General features: G+C 52.7%; 2 protein-coding genes across 2 annotated transcripts in view; one reads left to right on the forward strand and one right to left on the reverse strand.

The window, feature by feature from the left end:
• Positions 1–4509, reverse strand: part of LOC116952677 (serine/threonine-protein kinase B-raf-like) — a 30356-nt gene extending 25847 nt beyond the window's left edge. Inside the window, exon 1 of the mRNA XM_032972256.2 lies at positions 3688–4509. Coding sequence (XP_032828147.2) covers positions 3688–3783 — 96 coding nt within the window. The 5' untranslated portion in view covers positions 3784–4509. The remainder of the gene's footprint in view (positions 1–3687) is intronic.
• A 2155-nt stretch (positions 4510–6664) lies between these two features.
• On the forward strand, positions 6665–19038 carry PEX26 (peroxisomal biogenesis factor 26). Its single transcript, XM_032972433.2, has 7 exons — positions 6665–7631; positions 9046–9177; positions 9773–9924; positions 10353–10452; positions 11492–11634; positions 12544–12699; positions 13453–19038. Exons 1-7 carry the CDS (start codon positions 7507–7509, stop codon positions 13545–13547), a joined length of 903 nt encoding a protein of 300 aa, XP_032828324.2. The 5' UTR covers positions 6665–7506; the 3' UTR covers positions 13548–19038.
• The last annotated feature ends 237 nt before the right edge of the window (positions 19039–19275 follow it).

Consider the following 19275-nt stretch of genomic DNA (forward strand, 5'->3'; position numbering starts at 1 on the left):
AAAACAAGGATGTTCCAAAACATTGGTGCTGCAGCGATTCAGCGATGCACCTCTCACTCCCGAAAGCAATTCGGATTAACGGTCCCCATTCAGCGATCTGATTTAACTGAAGACCAAAAAAAAATCATCGCTTTAGCCACCGTGTGATAACCATTTCTCTGTCGCAGGGTGTGCGTGTGGTAAATTGTAGCAACCTCAAAGGGATCTTCATAAAGCAGTTCTGTACTATGGGGGGGGGGGGGGGCGTCTCTTAGCACAAGGGTCGAGAGATACGGACGGGCACTGTCACGAGACGTGACATTAAGGCAAAGCAGGACGGCAGTTACGCTTTAGGCCGCTTTATATTCCTTTATGTTGAAAACAACATTCCCAAATCGCAGTAATTGGTGATCCCCCGTGTGATCAGTTATTTCAGGGTGTGCACTTCCCAATATCATATGGTAATCCCGGCAGTGGTTGTTTAACAGGTTCTGACTGCTGATGAGATCTAGAAGATCAAAACCGGTAGAGCTTAAACAAAAAGCTGGTGGTGCGATAACATTAGTCTGGAAAACCTAACACATTTTATTTTTCTTTCATGATAGGCAACGTTCTGCGTTCATATCAAGGCTGGCGAGGCAGCTGAGGCTACGGGAGTGATGTTGAGAATCCCTTAGATGTTGCCAACGAATGACCGAAGCATGGGACGGTGCTGTCCCATGCTTCGACGCGCCACGGCCGCATTGCGCGGATGGGCTGCTTCTCGTGTTTTTTTATGCGATGTTCAGATGCAGTTCAATGTGTAGGCACAGAATTGAGTTGTGCTTGACAGCCTGGCGGGTGGTGGCACACGTACGCACGTACGTAGAACTTCCTTCCCACCGTACGGAGCCAACCGTGCTAACCGGAGGTGCGGGGAAAGTACAACAAACTAAAACACAAAAAGCAGTTCTACAGAAATGAGGTTTCAATCTAGATTTAAAAGAGCGTTCCGGATGGCTTCAGATGTGCAACTGAAAGCGCGAGACGCAGTAGCCGTCTTTGTTCGAGGGCTAGCAGCCAACGGTCGCCGCTGCGAGAATGACCAGAGTTTGCGAGATGGCTGATGCACTGTGTGGATGAGGGCTGGCGAATGGCACAAATGTTGTTCAACTCCCTTCCCGTGGGTGTCGAGGTGCCATTCCCGGGCTCGCCAGGAGACGGCAGTACAGCAAGTGGACTAATCGCCATCGGTTTCCATCTGCACGGCGATAGCATGGCCTCCCCTAACACGCGTTGGATTTCTCCGGCCGCTCCGGTTTCCTCCCGCGCGTGTAAGCACCCATCAATTGCATGAAAACATACTGAAATAAAAAAAAACCCATTGCTGGACCCTCCTGAACGAGAGAGCCCTTCGACCCATCGAGGCTTTCCGGGAAAAATAAATAAAGTGTTTATAATTATTATATATGCTTTTTACCCGTGCAATGAGGCAACTGGGAGGTTTTGGGTCCACATTGAGAAGCAGCTGAGAGGGCATTAAAGGCCTATCTGAGATGTCTTTGGGGAATGGGAATGCAATGACGCATCCATTGATGGATTCAAGTGGATTTTTTTTGCCCACTGTGTGCGATGGGAGCGGTAGCGCAACGGATAGCACGCAGCACTACGAACCTGGTGACCCGAGTTCGATTCCCGCTCACGGTCAGTACCAGTGGCGATTATCTAAACCTGGTCCTGGGCTGCCCCTAGGTCGACTCAGCCTAAAATGAGTACAGTACCTGATCGTGGTGTGTGAACGTCACGTACTGGAGAGACAAAGGCGGTCGGGCGGGGTGCTGGCCACCCCTTTGTGTGCCGTGCCGGCCTTCATAGGTGGTCGCTAACAGAACTTGCCCCAACAGCCTGCTCAGGCAATACGGGGGATCTTTGTCTTTTGGGGGGGTGGAAGAATTGATTTTACTTTCAATTAATGGAAATATTATTACATTTTTCCCCTCCGGCTAATGGTTGTAAAACAATGACAATATCCCCCCCCCCCATTCCTCAACTCTCTCTACCCCCCCTATCCCTCTCTACCCCCCATCCCTCTCCCTTCTCTATCCCTATCCCTCTCTACCCCCCTATCCCTGTCTACCCCCCATCCCTCTCCTCTCTCTATCCCCCCTATCCCTCTCCCTTCTCTATCCCTATCCCTCTCTACCCCCTATCCCTCTCTACCCCCTATCCCTCTCTACCCCCTATCACTCTCTACCCCCTATCCCTCTCATCCCCCTATCCCTCTCTACCTCCTATCCCTCTCTACCCCCTATCACTCTCTACCCCCATCCCTCTCTACCCCCTATCCCTCTCTACCCCCTATCCCTCTCTACCCCCTATCCCTCTCTACCCCCTATCACTCTCTACCCCCTATCCCTCTATACCCCCCTATCCCCTCTCTACCCCCCTATCCCCTCTATACCCCCTATCCCTCTATATCCCCCCTATCCCTGTCTACCCCCTATCACGCTCTACCCCCCTATCCCCTCTCTACCCCTCTCTACCCCATATCCCTCTCTACCCCCTATCCCCTCTCTACCCCCTATCCCTCTCTACCCCCCTATCCCCTCTCTACCCCCCTATGCCTCTCTACCCCCTATCACTCTCTACCCCCTATCCCTCTCAACCCCCTATCACTCTCTACCCCTATCCCTCTCTACCCCCCTATCCCTCTCTACCCCCTATCACTCTCTATCCCCTATCCCTCTCTACCCCCCTATCCCCTCTCTACCCCCTATCCCTATCCCCTCTCTATCCCTCTCTACCCCCCTATCCCTATCCCCTCTCTATCCCTCTGTACCCCCCTATCCCTCTCTACCCCCTATCCCTCTCTACCCCCTATCCCCTCTCTACCCCTCTATCCCTCTCTACCCCCCTATCCCTATCCCCTCTCTATCCCTCTCTACCCCCCTATCCCTATCCCCTCTCTATCCCTCTGTACCCCCCTATCCCTCTCTACCCCCTATCCCTATGTACCCCCCTATCCCCTCTCTACCCCCCTATCCCCTCTCTACCCCATATCCCTCTCTACCCCATATCCCTCTCTACCCCCTATCCCTCTCTACCCCCTATCCCTCTCTACCCCCTATCCCCTCTCTACCCCCTATCCCCTCTCTACCCCATATCCCTCTCTACCCCCTATCCCTCTCTATCCCCTATCCCTCTCTACCCCCTATCCCCTCTCTACCCCCCTATCCCCTCTCTACCCCCTATCCCCTCTCTACCCCCCTATCCCTCTCTACCCCCCTATCCCCTCTCTACCCCCCTATCCCTCTCTACCCCCATCACTCTCTACCCCTTATCAGTCTCTACCCCTATCCCCTCTCTACCCCCTATCCCTCTCTACCCCCCTATCCCCTATCTACCCCCCTATCCCCTCTCTACCCCCTATCCCCTCTCTACCCCCCTATCCCTCTCTACCCCCTATCCCTCTCTACCCCCCTATCCCCTCTCTACCCCCCTATCACTCTCTACCCCCTATCCCTCTCTACCCCCCTATCCCTCTGTACCCCCTATCCCTCTCTACCCCCCTATCCCCTCTCTACCCCCCTATCCCCTCTCTACCCCCCTATCCCCCTCTATGTCTCTCCCCGAGCCGTTTCCAGAGGCCTCCCCCTCTGCGGCCTAACCCCGATTCGAAGCCTGCCTCCTTGCCTGGCGGGCGTGGCGGTTCCGGACTGCACCGTTTACCTCCTCGTTGACCCGGGGGTCCCCGAGGCGCGCCCCGGCCTCGGTCCTCGCTTCGTCTCGGCCGCCGGTGCCGGGCCCAGGGATCACCGCCGCCATGGCGTCGCGGACAAATAATAAATAAACAACAGCAACAAACAACAAACAACTCGCGACTATCAAAACGCCGACAACAAAAGCCGCCGCTTGCTAACGGCGGCGGCTTTGCCGTCAACAACAGCAGCAGCAGCGCCACTCGCTCCCAGCGGCCGCTGCAGCCGCCAAGCAACGTCACTACCGGCGTCATTTCGTTCTTAACACAAACACAGGCGCGAGCGCGCTGCACAAATAATAACAACAACAATAATAATAATCTCGACGCGTTCGTCAATGTCGCTGTGTGTGTGTGATGGTGATGGTGTTGTTGTGGGTGGGGGCACAGTAAGGGGGCACAGGTGGTGCCATCGGCCACTCATCTCAGCCAGGCGACACGCGTGGCACCTGCTGGGTCTGCCCCGTAACCGACTGCACGTGCCTGCAACGTGCACCTAGCCTGGCACAGGCGCCGAGGCGGCGTCACCGACACTTAGTGGCGGTTGTTGTGATGAGGGGGGTGGCGGGGGTAGCGGTTTGCGCGCCGAGTTCGAATCACGGCCAACGCCGGTGAAGGGATTATCTGAGCCTCCCCTAGGTCGACTCAGCCTCAAATGAGTTACCTGGCGCGGTGTGTAAAAACAATCGTCACTAGGGAGAGACAAAGGCGGCCGGGCGTGGTGCTGGCCACCTACCCCCTTCATAGGTGATCGATAACGGCGCTTGCCCCAACAGTTTGTTAGAGGCTACACGGGGGATCTTTGTTTTTAATTCGAATGTGGGGGGGGGGGGGTAGTGTTAGTAGCGGTTAGCGCTCTTACGAAGCCGCCGCCCCCCCCCCCAAGTTCGAATCAACGGCAGTCACGGATTGTCTGGTCCGGTACTGGGCCTCCCCTAGGTCGGCTCAGCCTCAACAGTAATCTGGTGTGGGTGCGTTAAAAAAAAGGATCGCCACTGGGGAGACAAAAGCGGTCGGGCGTGGTGCTGGTAGCCACCCACCCCCCTCGTGCACCGTTACCAGCCTTAATAGTTGTTCGCTAACAGCACTTGCCCCAACAGTCTGTTTGGGGACGTCCATAAATGACGTCACGCACCTAGGCGGCGGTCAGATATTTGTGACGATGTGTGACGAGGAGGAGGGGGGGTGAGAAATGTGACGTCACATCTAAATGCGCAACTTTAGATAAATATAGACAACACGTTCTACTTAATGAAATAGACTATTTAATAAATGTTTTCTCCTACAACATCAGGGTGCAGGGCCACATTAAATACGCACTACAATGACAATAGTTTAAAGCGATTTGAAACATGTTTAATTTCAAAATGGAAATACGGTTTTGGGGGGGGGGCGAGCTTTGTGACGTCATATTTGCGGGGGGGTCTGACTTTTTGTGACACCGTGTGACGTAGGGGGGGTCAAAATTGTCCAAAATCGCGTGACGTCACTTATGGACGGGCCCTTAAGGCGATTCGGCGGGGGTCTTTATCTCTTGTGTGTGTGTGGCCTTAAAAGTTGGCACAGTAGGGGGCACAGTTGGTGCATCATCTCAGTCAGCATCGAGCCTTCGACACTTCACGCCAAGGCCGTAATTGCAATATATATGGGGGGGGGGGGATACATTCCCCCCCCCCCCAATATTCAAATATGCTCAAAATGCCCCCCCCCAATATATTGCTATATTTTTTTTTATCTAATCATTGCAATGCTATTTAAATAAAACAACAATTTGCTAAACCTTGGCCACAATATCTGAACTTGTCTTCATATAACAATGCAAATAATTATGTTTATATGATTGTGGTTGTACTTTAATAATCCCTAATCTCTGCCACTACATATATATGAAACAATAAAAGGTAAAAAATGTAATATACTACACGATGAGACATTATTGTAAAAAAATAACTAAAAAGTCCATCCCATATGTTAGTGAATTTTTCAATATTTTAGGCAGGAAATTAGTTTTCAAATTTAGATTTATTTTTATGGGGGAGACCCCCAGACCCTCTGAAAGATTTGGTCCAGTGGCGAATGACCTTAAATGGAAAACATTTATACACAGATATATGTGTCACAGGTGACGTTTCGGGCGATGCCCCTTGTTCGTCGGCGAGTGCTGCGTCGCCTGGACCCGTTTTGCGACAACGCATTGTGACGCGAGGCGCGCCACGTGCGCGCGAACCACCAATCGGAGCGCGCCGTCTCGTCGCGTGCGATCGTCAGGATGGCCCGCCCCCTCCTCGTGGCCAACCAACATCGCCGCCATGTTACGTGGGGGTGGAGACCTGCCCAGTACGGCTCCGCAACTGCATGTCGAACTTCTTTCGCGCCGTACTTAGTAGCCAACCGTGTTACCGTTGTGGGGGGTGGGGGTAGTAAGAGATAGCGGACCCCTCCCCCCCTCAATGCAGCCAACAAATTTCCCTCGATGTTACTTGGGGGAGGGGTAGTAAGATGGCGCCCCACTTACCGCCAACCGATATCGTCGCCATGTTACGTAGGGGGATGGTACCCAGCGTTGTGTGCACTGTATTCATAATTATGTAAGGGACCGTCCATAAATGACGTCACGCACCTAGGGAGGGGGGGTCAGACATTTGTGACGATGTGTGACGAGGGGGGGGTTAGAAATGTGACGTCACATAAAAATGCGCAACTTTAAATAAATATATACACGTTCTACTTAATTAAATATATTTTTTATTAATGTTTTCTCCTACAACATCAGAGTGCAGCGTCACATTAAATACGCACTACAATGACAATAGTTTAAAGCGATTTGAAGCATGTTTTTTTGGGGGGGGGGGATCTGACTTCACGTGACGTCGTGTGACGAAGGGGGGGGTCAAATATCGTCAAAAATTGCGTGACGTCATTTATGGACGGCGCCTAACAGCGAATCAACCTCCCTCCATGTTACGTGGGGATGGGAGAACCCAGTGCAGCCCCACGGCCGTGCAGCAGCGGCGCGATGCCCTCACCCTCTCCACGCAACCGCGAAACAATCGCCCGCCATATTACGTGGGGGTGGGGGGGGTGAGAGCGCGGTGCGGTGCTTAGCCACCAAAGCACGGAGCCAGAGAGAGCACGGAGCCAGAAAGTGAACAAGGAGCAAGAGAGAGAGAGTGAGCACGGAGCCAGAGAGAGAGCACGGAGCCAGAGAGAGAGCACGGAGCCAGAGAGAGAGCACGGAGCCAGAGAGAGAGCACGGAGCCAGAGAGAGAGCACGGAGCCAGAGAGAGAGCACGGAGCCAGAGAGAGAGCACGGAGCCAGAGTGAACACGGAGCCAGAGTGAGCACGGAGCCAGAGAGAGTGAGCACGGAGCCAGAGAGTGAACACGGAGCCACAGTGAACACGGAGCCAGAGTGAGAGAGCACGGAGCCAGAGTGAACACGGAGCCAGAGAGAGTGAACACGGAGCCAGAGTGAGCACGGAGCCAGAGTGAGCACGGAGCCAGAGAGTGAGCACGGAGCCAGAGAGTGAGCACGGAGCCAGAGAGTGAGCACGGAGCCAGAGAGTGAGCACGGAGCCAGAGAGTGAGCACGGAGCCAGAGAGTGAGCACGGAGCCAGAGAGTGAGCACGGAGCCAGAGAGAGAGCACGGAGCGAGAGTGAATACGGAGCCAGAGAGAGTGAGCACGGAGCCAGAGAGTGAGCACGGAGCCAGAGAGTGAACACGGAGCCAGAGAGTGAGCACGGAGCCAGAGAGTGAACACGGAGCCAGAGAGTGAACACCGCCGTCATCCATGGCAGTCGCGGCGGTGGTGGTGGTGGAACGCGCCAATGGACTCCTCGTGACGGGGCGATTTGAGGATCTGTGGGCGCTGTGTGAAGAGAACGCGAGGACAGATGGAGGAGGAGGAGGCTGTGGGTAAGAAGGGCGCTGCTCTCTTCTCTAGCCGGCAACACAAGACGGTGGGCCGTGCTGCTGCTGCTGCTGGCTCCAAGGCCGGAGCCATGGAGTCAACATGGAGGGGGGGGGGGTTGACCAAATGTTATTATTTTTAACAATAATGTCTAACAGTGTATTGTATTACATTGCTCTGTTTTTTTTTACTTTATTTACATCTTCTTGTTTCATTGTATGTAAATGGCAGAGATTAGGGATTAATAAAGTACAACCATGACCACATCATATAAACAGAAATCTATTTTATAGGTTAGATATTAGGGGGGACATTTTGAGCACATTTGAATATTACAACTAGCTTTACTACACGGCTTCGCCCGGGACTTGGATTCACCACGCCCGGCCACCTTTGTCTCCCCAGTGGCGATGTTCACACAGCAGACCAGTTACTCGTTTGAGGCTGAGTCGACCTAGGGGAGGCCCAGGACCGGTTCAAATAATCGTCACCGGTGGTGGCCGTGAGCGGGAATCGAACTCGGGTCGCCGGGTTCGTAGCGCAGCGTAGCGCTAACCACTACACTACAATGCGTTACGCTTCCACACACACAGACACACACACAGACACACACAGTGCGCTAACCACTACACTACAATGCGTTACGCTTCCACACACACAGACACACACACAGACACACACAGCGCGCTAACCACTACACTACAATGCGTTACGCTTCCACACACACAGACACATACACAGACACACACAGACACACAGACATATACACACAGACATACACAGCGTGCTAACCACTACACTACAATGCGTTACGCTTCCACACACACGCAGACAGACACACACAAACACATACACAGATACACACAGACACACACACAGCGATGTCGATGGGGGTGTTTTCACATGTGGAGGGGAAACCAGGAGGACCCGGAGAAAAATCCACGCGTCCACGGGGAGAGAGATAGAGACACGCAAACTCGAAATATACAGCAGGCGTTATCAGGGTCAGGATCGAACCCACGACCTCCTGCCTACCAGGCGAGGTAATTAACATATCCTAGCCACCGTGATGATGATCATGATAGACAAATTCCAAATATTCAGGCGTAGTCAGGGTCGGGTTCGAACCCACGACCTCCTGTATACCAGGCGAGGTAGTTAACATCTCCTAGCCACCGTGGCGCCACAGTTTTGAACCAATTGTGCGATAAATAATTGACGTACCCAGGAGAGCCCCGCTTGAGTCGTAGGTGTCTCGCCTTTTTATGGCAAGTGTTATTGACGAATGTGTCCAGGTATTACAGTTGCAGCAGCGCAGTTGACTGAATCTACACCGTCAGTTGCGCTTGCCGTGAGTCACTGCCAGGCGTAACGAACAATGCCGATTGTAACCGACGCTCGGTGTGCCGGCCGGCGCAGGCCCCGCGCCGCGCTCTGTTGCCTGGGCGTACAGGCCCTGGCGGAGATGGAGCGCTGGGCCGAGGTGCTGCCCTGGGTGCTGGCCCAGTACGGGTCAGCGGGGAACCTGCCGGCGCAGGTGCTACAGCTGTGGTGAGGAGCGAGGCGCCAACAGGTTTCGGCAGGAGCCCGTAACTGCGTCTGCGCGACGTCTCCCGCACCCGCCAGTACCTCGCCCCAGCTGTTTGCGGAGACCCTTGATGGTCGTGCCTTCTGCCTCACACCCCGACTCAACGAATGAAACTCTCGCCTCTCCAATCCGTCTCGAGACCCTTATCCGCACCTTCATAACACTGGGCCCCGTCAAAGCCCTGATGGCCAAATGTCCTCGCCCGCAACCCACAAATGAGGCAACACACACGCTGGTCAACTCTGGAACGCATCACCGTTCACCCTGGTACCCTGTACCGCTCAACCACGGAACTCATCACCACCTTCACACAATGTGCTGCTCGACTCTGGAACGCATCACCTTACCGCCTTCACACCCTGTGCTATCTACTTGACTTTACCGAAAGTCCGCAAAGAATATGAATTCCTGCAGTCACGAAATCTTTAAGTCAAGATTTACCCTGTACTTGCTAAACTGTGGAAGACCTCGTCACCCCTGCTCGCTCACACTTATCGTTTTTCCTTCCCACCCACCCCACCCACCCACCACCCTTTCCTAACTCCGGCCACCCTCCAGCATCCTGCTCATGAGCCGGGTCGGGAAGCCCGAGATGGTGCTGGACATGGCGCGGGCCTGGCTACAGGAGCACGTCGCCCCCCGGAGAGTCACACCGGACGCCACGGCAGATGGCGGCGGCCACAGGCCGACCCCGACGGGAGAAGGCGAGGGTAATAATAATAATAACAATCTCTATTTTATAAAGCGCCTTCCCATATTGAAGTATCTCAAAGCGCTGTACATAAAAAAAACTGTGCTCACAAATTTAGATAGAATCTAAGCGAAATAGAAAGCTGATAATAGCAATGTCAATGACTACTCTCGAAAGGCCAATAAAATTAATAACTGACAAAAGCGACTAATAATAATTGCAGAGTAATCCAATCGGACAACAGAATTGCTTTTTTAAATCTCACGTTACGGATAAAGCCTGTACAAATGGGTGAGTGTTAACACGTGATTTAAAAAGTGATAGGCACTCGGAAATCTCAAACCGCCCGAGGAAGGGGGATTTCACAATCCCGGAGCCCTGGCTGCAGAAGGCTCCGTCTCCCATAGAACGACATCATCACAGCCTTGTCTTTGGAATGTTGCGTAGACCAGGCTCGGGATGGGTCGGCCCTTGTGGCGGAGCTTCACCTGCAGTACGTGCTGCTTCCCCTGCGGCGGTGGGGAGAGGCGGAGACGCTGCTCAGCAGGTGAGCCGATTCGGGAAAACTGTGGCGGGGCGAGCCAGCGCGCACCACTGCGTGCGAGAGGGAACGGCCCGTGAATGACGTTGGATGATGTTGCGAGACTACTCTGGACGTGACTTTGATTGACATCTCTATTTTTTACACGAGGGGCACGTTTCCTGTACGTACGTATGTTGAACTTCTTTCGCACCGTACGTAGCCAACCGTCCCAATCGGAGGTGCCCTGCTGACCAGAGTTCGTCGCACGGCAAGAAAACTGCAGCAGGAGTTTAGTAGAATTAAGTTAAAACGATTGAAATATGTAGTCTACATGTTTCTGTGTTTGTGGCATGCTTGCTGTGTGTACATGGTGTGGTGTATGTCTTTGTATCTACGTGCTGTGGGGATTGGTGGGGCAGTGGTTAGTTTACTGCACTCCGAGCCTGGCGAGCCGGGTTCGATTCCCGCTCACTGCAAGGACGGTGAATAATATCTAAGCCAGTAGGGGGACATCCCTTTGGTCGACTCGGTCTTAAGTGCATACCTGGTGCGATGTGTAAAGATCACCATTGGGGAGATAAAGGCGTCCGGGCGTGGTGCCATGGTGGCCTTAATAGTTGATGGTTAACAGATCATTACCCAACTAGTCTGTTAAACGGCTATACGGGGGGATCTTTTGCCTTTGTATCTGCACCAGTTGGACGCACGTGTAGGACGGACAACGGAACATTTTAAAAGTGTGTTGTTCGGGGAAAAAAATGGAAGGAACAGGAGGGAGAGGAAGACGTAAGAGAGAACGCCACCATCGGGGATTGGTGCCAGAAAGATGTGGTCACTGCTTTAGCAAATCGGCACAAGGCAAGAGGAAAGTGGAAACAAATGCCGAAATGTGCAGTGGACACCTACGGGCTACCTGCCCATGGATCGCGATGATGATCTGCGTCTATGCGTTGATCTGCACGCATTGATGCATGTTGTCTCATCGTATGCATGTAAAGGTACGTATGCCTGCGTGTATTTGTTTTGGTTGATGTGTGTGTGTGTCTGCGTGTGTTGCTTGCAGCATGACCGAGGTGTGGGAGAGCTGGCGGGGAGACCGGGCCCAGGTTTTGCTGCAGGGAGCAAGAGAGAGGGCGGCTTCTATCCCCAAACAGGGGCCATGTGACCAGCAGCGGCAGCCACCACCACTGCCCGCCCAGACAAATGGTACCAGCCCACCTTCCCACAACAGTGCAGAGTTATGCTTCACCGTCGAGGCAATTTCAATCGGGATAGACCAATATATTATTGCTTCCGATGCAAAACAGGTAGAATGATTGTGCACAGCCCTTTATCAATCTACCGCTGGGTGGTCTCCGATGTTGGCGGTCGTGGGGATTGTTTGACCATACTTCACGCCGATCAGTGCGGTTTGGTGGTGGTAGAGGTGGTGGCGCGGGGCGCTCAGGACCAGTGGGGCCCACCGAAGGTCCGATTCTGCTCTCGCTAAGGAAAAGGTTTCCCCCATACCTGGCCTCCAGGATGTGATTGCAGTGACCACAGAAATCAAGGCGTGGAAGACGTTCATCGTGCCTCGTCGTCAGCCGCCATGTGGCAACCGATGGAAGAGAGCGCGACTCTCTCGTTTGCCGCTCGCAGCGAGATTACGACACCCTCGGCACTCGAGGTGTTGTAGTGGTGGTGGTGGCGGCAGTAGTGATGGTGGGGTCATCGAGGTGCCATGATGTTGGTGGCGGTGTGATCAGCGGGCGTCAAGCTCGGCCTTTGTGGAGGAGGTTCGTCAAGGACGCTGCTGCTGGGGAGTTGGATGGCAGTGGCCCTCCAGCAACAACGGAGGGCACTGGAGCGACGCTCACAACAACGAGCGGAGCGCCGGGCAGCTAACACGCAGAGAGTTGGCACAGTGGGAAGCACAGTTGGTGCATCTGCCAGCCATCTCAGTCAGTCAACCCATGCTGCCTGGGTCTGTTCTGTGACCTCCTGGCAACGGGCCTTCGACACTTCACATGGCCTCAAAGCCCACCTAGCCCGTTACGAGCGCTGTGGTAACGTTCACCGCCACTCGGTGGTGAACAGCAGCTGTAAATGTTAATAACTTTGGCGGTGTTGTTCCAGGTGATGGCGATGGCATTAGCAGCAGCCCCGGTAATGAGCTTTGGGGCCGCGTGTGCCGGACCCTTTTGGCCGTGATGTCGGTGACCGGAGCCCCCATTCGCCAAGCCGCCCTCTTCCTCTTCCTCCTCTCCATGCTGCTCTTCCAACTCGACCCCGGTGAGGATTCTAACTTTTCCAACACAGGCTTCAGGGGGCAATCGAGCTCGCGATTAAAAACCGCCGAGTAACATTGCCTTCGAATGAAAAACCACTCCCATATGCAGTAGGGTTGCTTGGCACTGGGGATCCCCTAAGCCAGTGTTCATCACTAATTGTCGCCGATAAGACATCATCAGTGTGAGGGCCGCCATACAATTGAAATCATTGGGGTTTCACAGCAGCACGATGACGATGGGGGTGTTTTCACATTTTTATATTGTCGTGGGCCGCAGTAAAGGCCACCGGTGGCCCGTGGGCCTTGCAATGAATAACACTGTCTTGTGCTAACTTAAAAGTAATTTTCTGATCAAATAAGCGATGAAGTGTTGCTCATCTCTCAACATGCCGAAGTCAATTGTGGAAACTCAACATTGCTATGGTAGGTGCCAGTCTATCCTCAGGACCACTGTTGACGTCCCCACAAAGTGGTAATTATTTTATTGGCCCCCCGGAGGGATGACGTGGTCGAGCGAACTCCTTAGCCAGGATTTGAACTCGCAGCCTTACCCGCTCGCTTTACCGCCTTAGTCACCTGGCCCGACTGCCACAGGGCGACGGATGGGTTGAGACGAGAGACCACGCGATGCACCGATACCAAAGCATTCCCGCAACAGCCCTGCAATAAACACAATCCCTTAAGCCCCATTAACGTCACGTCTGCAACGGGAGACGTTGGCAATAATTCCGAGCGTTCCGTTCTCTTCGTCGCAGCGTCGCCTGCCGCCCTGCGCCCGACTTCGGCCCTGGTGAGGATGCTGGCGCGGGCGTGGAGAGCCATGGTGGGGCGGCTGTACCCCGCGCACTGATCCAACCCGCCGCGGCCGCTCAAAGGACAGAACAGCACGCACAGTGGAGTGGCGAAGAGGCAAAAAATAACCACCCCGCCGAAGATGACCGTCCGCTGGATTTGGGGGAAAGCGTCGACTTGGCCAATAATTGTCGTCGTTTCGTGTGTTGAACTTCATTCGCACCGTACATAGCCAGCCGTGCTAAATCGGAAGTGCGTGATCTATCCACGACTAGATGAAGGCTTCCCCCATACCGTCGCCATGGGCACTCGCAGTCTCGTGAAGCAGAACACGCGAGAAGGCCGATGCAAACATGGGGGGGGGGTGGGTGGGGTCACGATTCGATACGAGTACTTCGTCTCCGTCGTACATCTCGCAAGTTTTAGTCTGCCGAGTTCATTCCATCCAAAGTGAATTCCTGCTACGAGCGAACGAAGCATTGCGGTGTTGCTCATTCTCACGTTTACAGCCCGGGCTGGGCAGTGGCGTAAATTCCACGTTCCGAAGCCAGATGAAAACTCGCAATATTCCGACTGCGAAACACTCGCTCTCCCCGACCGACGTGGCCAGCTATCCTAGATTTAATCCGGTAAGTCACAATACAACTCAAGATTAAGGTGGATTATTTTGCTAATAAAACAGCAAATAATAATTATCGGCGATTTACGCAAACATTTTGCTCCTTCAGTTAAACGGGACAGAATCGTGCCCCAGAAGCGTGAAAATGTATCAAATCGGCAGGCGATTAAACACAACTGTATATAACTTCCAAAGAGCTGTAAATAAATGCCTCTTGCACAAAGGAACGATCATCACTGGTTGTAGTAGATTAATCGTGCACTTGGCAGCCATGCCTGAAAGGTGGGTAGGGGCGACTACGGACGCCTGTAATCACCACCACAGATGGCAGCGAGGGTTGGTGGTTCACAAAACTCCCTTCCCGCGAGTGTTGTGGTACAGCAAAATGTGGACTCCGCCTGTTCCAATCTCTACGAGCTCCCCTCTCGCACGCCTGGGTTTCATCCATTTAAGATGTTTTCTTGTTCACGTTTTTGTTTGTTGCGGTTGCACCCGATTCAAGAGCCGAATGGCTCACAGGGCTATACCAAATAAATGAACTACGGAACTCATTGGCTCAATACACAAGTACATCGTACCGAAACCTTGACTGCAGCCTTACGCCCTTTGGTTCTGGATCTTGAAAACATGTGATAGGTGCGATGAAACAAAGTAGTTGTACTTACGTGCCCGTGTTCAATTTGTTTCGATGATTTACCTGCTAAAAAAAATCCGGCGCGTCTCGCACCCCCAGAAAGGGCGTCTTGCGCCCCATGTTAAGAACCATTGCCCTAATATAGAGGACCGCAGACCTTTGGCAATTGTTGGTGCCGACTCCGTGGCTTCTGCCTTCCCGCTTACCCGTGGTTCATCGAGCCTCCGAGTTGCTCTCTTGAAGAGTACACACGCATACGAGTTGGAATTACTAAATATCACCCATTTATCCAGACTGCCAGGGAAAGTGCTGTTTGCGAGCACCTATTAAGGTCAACATGGCAAATCGGGTGGCGTGGCGTTCACCACGCCTGGTTCCCAACGTCTTCCCAGCCGTTTGCCCACCGCATCAGGCCTAAGGTCTGGTTCAGTTTTTATATGCACGGACGTACAACTCTTTACCTATGGGCACAGCATGGGAAAGGGAGTGGAGGTCATGGATTTAACGTTTGGAAGAAAAATGAATGCGAGGGATCAATGGGTACTTCTGGGCAAACGAACGACGATATGACTGGGCCAAGTTGTCTGGGAGAAAGAGGGGAGCACGCAGAAGTGAGCGTGCATTTTCAGGTGGCGAGGGAGAGGGATTCAAGTGTGGAGGTGGGTCACACGTGACCTAACTTATTACAGGCTAGAGCTCATTTAGTTTTTTGTAGCAACCGCCATTTGAGATCCAAATTTTAAATTTAATGGATGGCTTTAGGAGACCCGGTGTATACTCAAATCGAAATCGCAATTTGAAACAATGCGATTTGCATATTTTTTTAAATTATAACTTAATTTATTTAACTTAAGTCTAGATTTAAAGTTTACGTGACTGCAATGATCCATACTCTTCGGTTCTTTTGGTAAAGTCACGTAGGTAAAAAAATAAAGTTAATCAAATCACGACGTTTCGGAAGCAGCACAAGCCTCCGTCATGAGGTGGGAGTCCACTACAGCAATTTGCTGTAGTCCGCTGCAGCAAATTACTTATTGCTGTGACTATCCCACCTGATGACGGAGGCTTGCGTTGCTTCCGATTTGATTAACTTTTTTTAATTTTTTAAGTTAATTATTCTATGATTGTTATATTTCAATTAAAACATTTTAATACATGTTGGAAGCAATTCATATCTTTTAAGTTCTCATCCTTGCATTAGAATAGAGCAATTCATATTTTGATGGTATGTGGTAATGCTCCACGTTTTAAATCTATTAGTGAACACTGAACTGAAGCGCGACTTAAAAAAAAAATCGCAAATCAAATCGCAATCTATCAAAAAAAATCGCAATTTGATATTTTCCACAAATCGTTCAGCCCTTGTGTATACCGCTCAGATGCCCATGGCGGTTCGGTTCTCGTCAATGAACGCGAGCTTTCGGCGCGTTCAAGCGTTGTTCACGATCTTCCGGAAGACGGTTCATCACAGCGGTACGTGACCACCACACGGTACGGACCAGGCAACACCACCAGCCACGCAGAACCATCTTCCAGACACAATCTTGCAAACAAAGCCCACGCCATGCCGGACGGATGTGAGCAGCTTTCTCTGCTTCACCCCAAAGACATGCCCATCCTCCAGAGGATCGATTATAAAGCAGCGAGCTCCAAATAAATACCCCTTCTCTCTCGGAGAGTACACGCATACGCCCGTATTGCCAGCCTTTCTCCCGATTATAAAACGCTTTGTGAAAAATACCCCAAAATGTAATGTGTGCCTTAACAATCTGGGGAATATGGTGAGAACTTCACTGGCGGCGTTATTCACGGCCAGGAGCACAACTCGAGTAACAAGGTTCCAATAGCACAGCACAAACCACTGCCGTCATCCACGCCCGGCCAACTAGAAAAAATACACGCATGCGAGTGCACCAAATCCCCTTCCTCCTGCAGTTTTATTGACAAGTACAGTTCGAATAAAGCGCTACAAACAAGGAACTAGTCTCTTATACTTAATTCATTTTAAAAAAAAGATTTTTTTTCCTCTTCTCAATTTGCCTTGATGTTACCAAAGCTAAGTCGATGCTTATGGCGTTACCCCGGGATTCCAAATAATACACAATGGCCGAGGCAATTAAATATTTAATTTCTGGGACACTATTTTTTTCCAGGGGCGTTCTTAACTCCAATCAATCCGAAGTCAGTGCTACTCCGCGATGTCGAAATGCAGCGCGGACGCTCGCGCCGAAACCCTGAACGCTCGTACGCACCGTAGCGGGTACATCGTGTACGGCCTCGTCGATTGCCGCATCGCCGACCGTCAGCAGACGGCGTGACTGCATCACGGACATTATGCGAGAGCCGGGGTACTACGGAACGCCGGGGTACCGCCTTAAGGTTCAGTTGTACAAAAATAACGCCCGCCGAACTTCGGCGCAGTGATCGATCGATACGACACCACCACTGGCACAAGCGAGGCCCACGCTTCACGGTGTTCGTGCGCGCGCGCAGTGCACCGCCACTCATCGCTGCGCTGCCTCCCAGTTTCGAGCTGCTTGCACTGGAAGCTGATAAAGTAACGTTGTGTACCTTCGTAAAAAAAAAAGACTTGTTTCTCTGGTCCATGCTGCCATCCAATGGTCACTTGGTTCATGTCGCAACAGTTAGGAATTGCCTTTGGGGCCAAAGGACGTTCCGCGTGTCGAACTTCTTTCGCTCCGCGCCAAGCGGAGGTATGCAGAGTTGAAAAGGATTTGAACTTCGAAGGGGACGGCAGTTAAAACGGTATTTGAGCTGGACGCATTTGGTTCCTTTTTGCCAAATAACTTAATGACGCCCCCACCCGCCGCTGCCGCCCTCTGCGAGGTGGTCGCCCAGCCGATGATCACTCCCTTCCCGTGTCGCCTGTGGCGATGGCCGTCCCCTTTGGCTGCTCCGTTGAGCTGAACGCCGCCATCGGCAGTGCAGAGGTCACGGCGCCGCCCCCCCCCCCCGCCCTGCGCGAGCCGCTCCAACGTCTCGATTGTACTACCCCCATCCCCCCCGACGGTCACCTTGATGAACGTGGCGTGCTCAACCGCCGGCGCGATTGCAACGCAGAAGTCTTAACTGGCAAAACACGGCAATCGCTCGCTGCGGCCGCGACCGGAAAGGGGCAACGCACACCTTGGCTCGTTGCCCGAAACGCCTGGGACAATACGAGAATCGCGATCGCCCGCCGGGCCCGCGATCCACGTCGCCAAGTTATATTTTTTTCTCCCCCCACGCTCGTGTCGCTTACGTACAGCGTCCTGTACAAAAGCACGAGGGGCGGGGGAAGAGTCCAACCCCGAGACTTTCACATGCGGGATCGTAACCATTTATCATCGCGTTCGTTAAGGCGCATAACACTAAAAAAAAAAGTACGTTACTTGTTTGGAGGCTCAAACGCATTTTTCTTAATTTTAGCCGGTGGATAAAACGTTTCTGCAGCTCGCTCCCGAGATGCAGAAAAAACTGAGGCTCATGGGTAGTGGGCGGGGGGAAGTTGGGTGGGCAGGGGCGGGCAATATCCAAACCTCTCTGCATCGCGTTCGGTGGCCCCAACGGGAATTGTTAAGATAAAACCAAGTGACCAGTGGCGTGGACGCAGAGAAAACTCCTGCTGTAGTCTGCACCGCCCACTCCAGCCAGATCGTACGCATTGTCTGCACACCACCCCCCTTCTTCTGTGGGATCCTATCCCATCCCACAGTTTCTGTTCAGAACCCACATCTGGTATGGTCACAACTCTGGATAAAAACCGATATGGTTGAGAACCCACGTCTGGTATGAATGTGCATACACTGCAAATAATTTTAACATGTGAACGCATTCTGTTCAGAACCCACATCAGGAATAGCGGACACTCCAGGTCAAAACCTATTTGGCTGGAAGCCCCGTCCCTATCTGAAACCACATCTGTTCAGAATCCTACTCCGCATCATCAGGACCCTATGCATCCTGAACCTATTTAGCCACATCCGTTCAGAACTGACATTCGTTCAGAACCGACATCCGTTTCAGTACGCAACGCCTGGTCAAAAACCAGTTTGGCGTCAAACCCAAATCCAATCTAAAGCCATGCCTGGTCAGAGCCTCTTTGGCCTGAACCCAGATCCATTTTGAACTGCCATCCGGTCAGAACTTTCTGATCTGAAACCACATCTGTTCAGAACCCACGCCTTGTCAGGACCCTTCTTGGCCCGAACCCACGCCCTAGCTTGGTTCTACGGCGTGGCCGGGCCTGCAAGCACAACCCGCGTTCCATTACTGCTGCTGCTGCTCCAATGGAGACCTGTGTGAGAAAAAGACGTAGAGGTGCCCCGCTGACGGCGTTTCTCTGGTTGAGACGGCACCAAAGTGGTGGGGAGGGACGGAGGGAGGGGAGGAATGGGAGGGAGGGGCCCCACGAGCAGGGAGCCGAAGCGAGGGAGGGGCGCGTCACACTGGGTTAACCACATCGTCTCCCATCTCCCTGCTGATCCCTCAAACAGACACCCATGCCACCTCCCGAGAGACACGTCAAACACA

This window comes from Petromyzon marinus, chromosome 48 (genome assembly GCF_048934315.1).
Source record: "Petromyzon marinus isolate PM22_M1 ecotype Great Lakes invasive population chromosome 48, UKy_Petmar_22M1.pri1.0, whole genome shotgun sequence".
Taxonomy (NCBI): domain Eukaryota; kingdom Metazoa; phylum Chordata; class Hyperoartia; order Petromyzontiformes; family Petromyzontidae; genus Petromyzon; species Petromyzon marinus.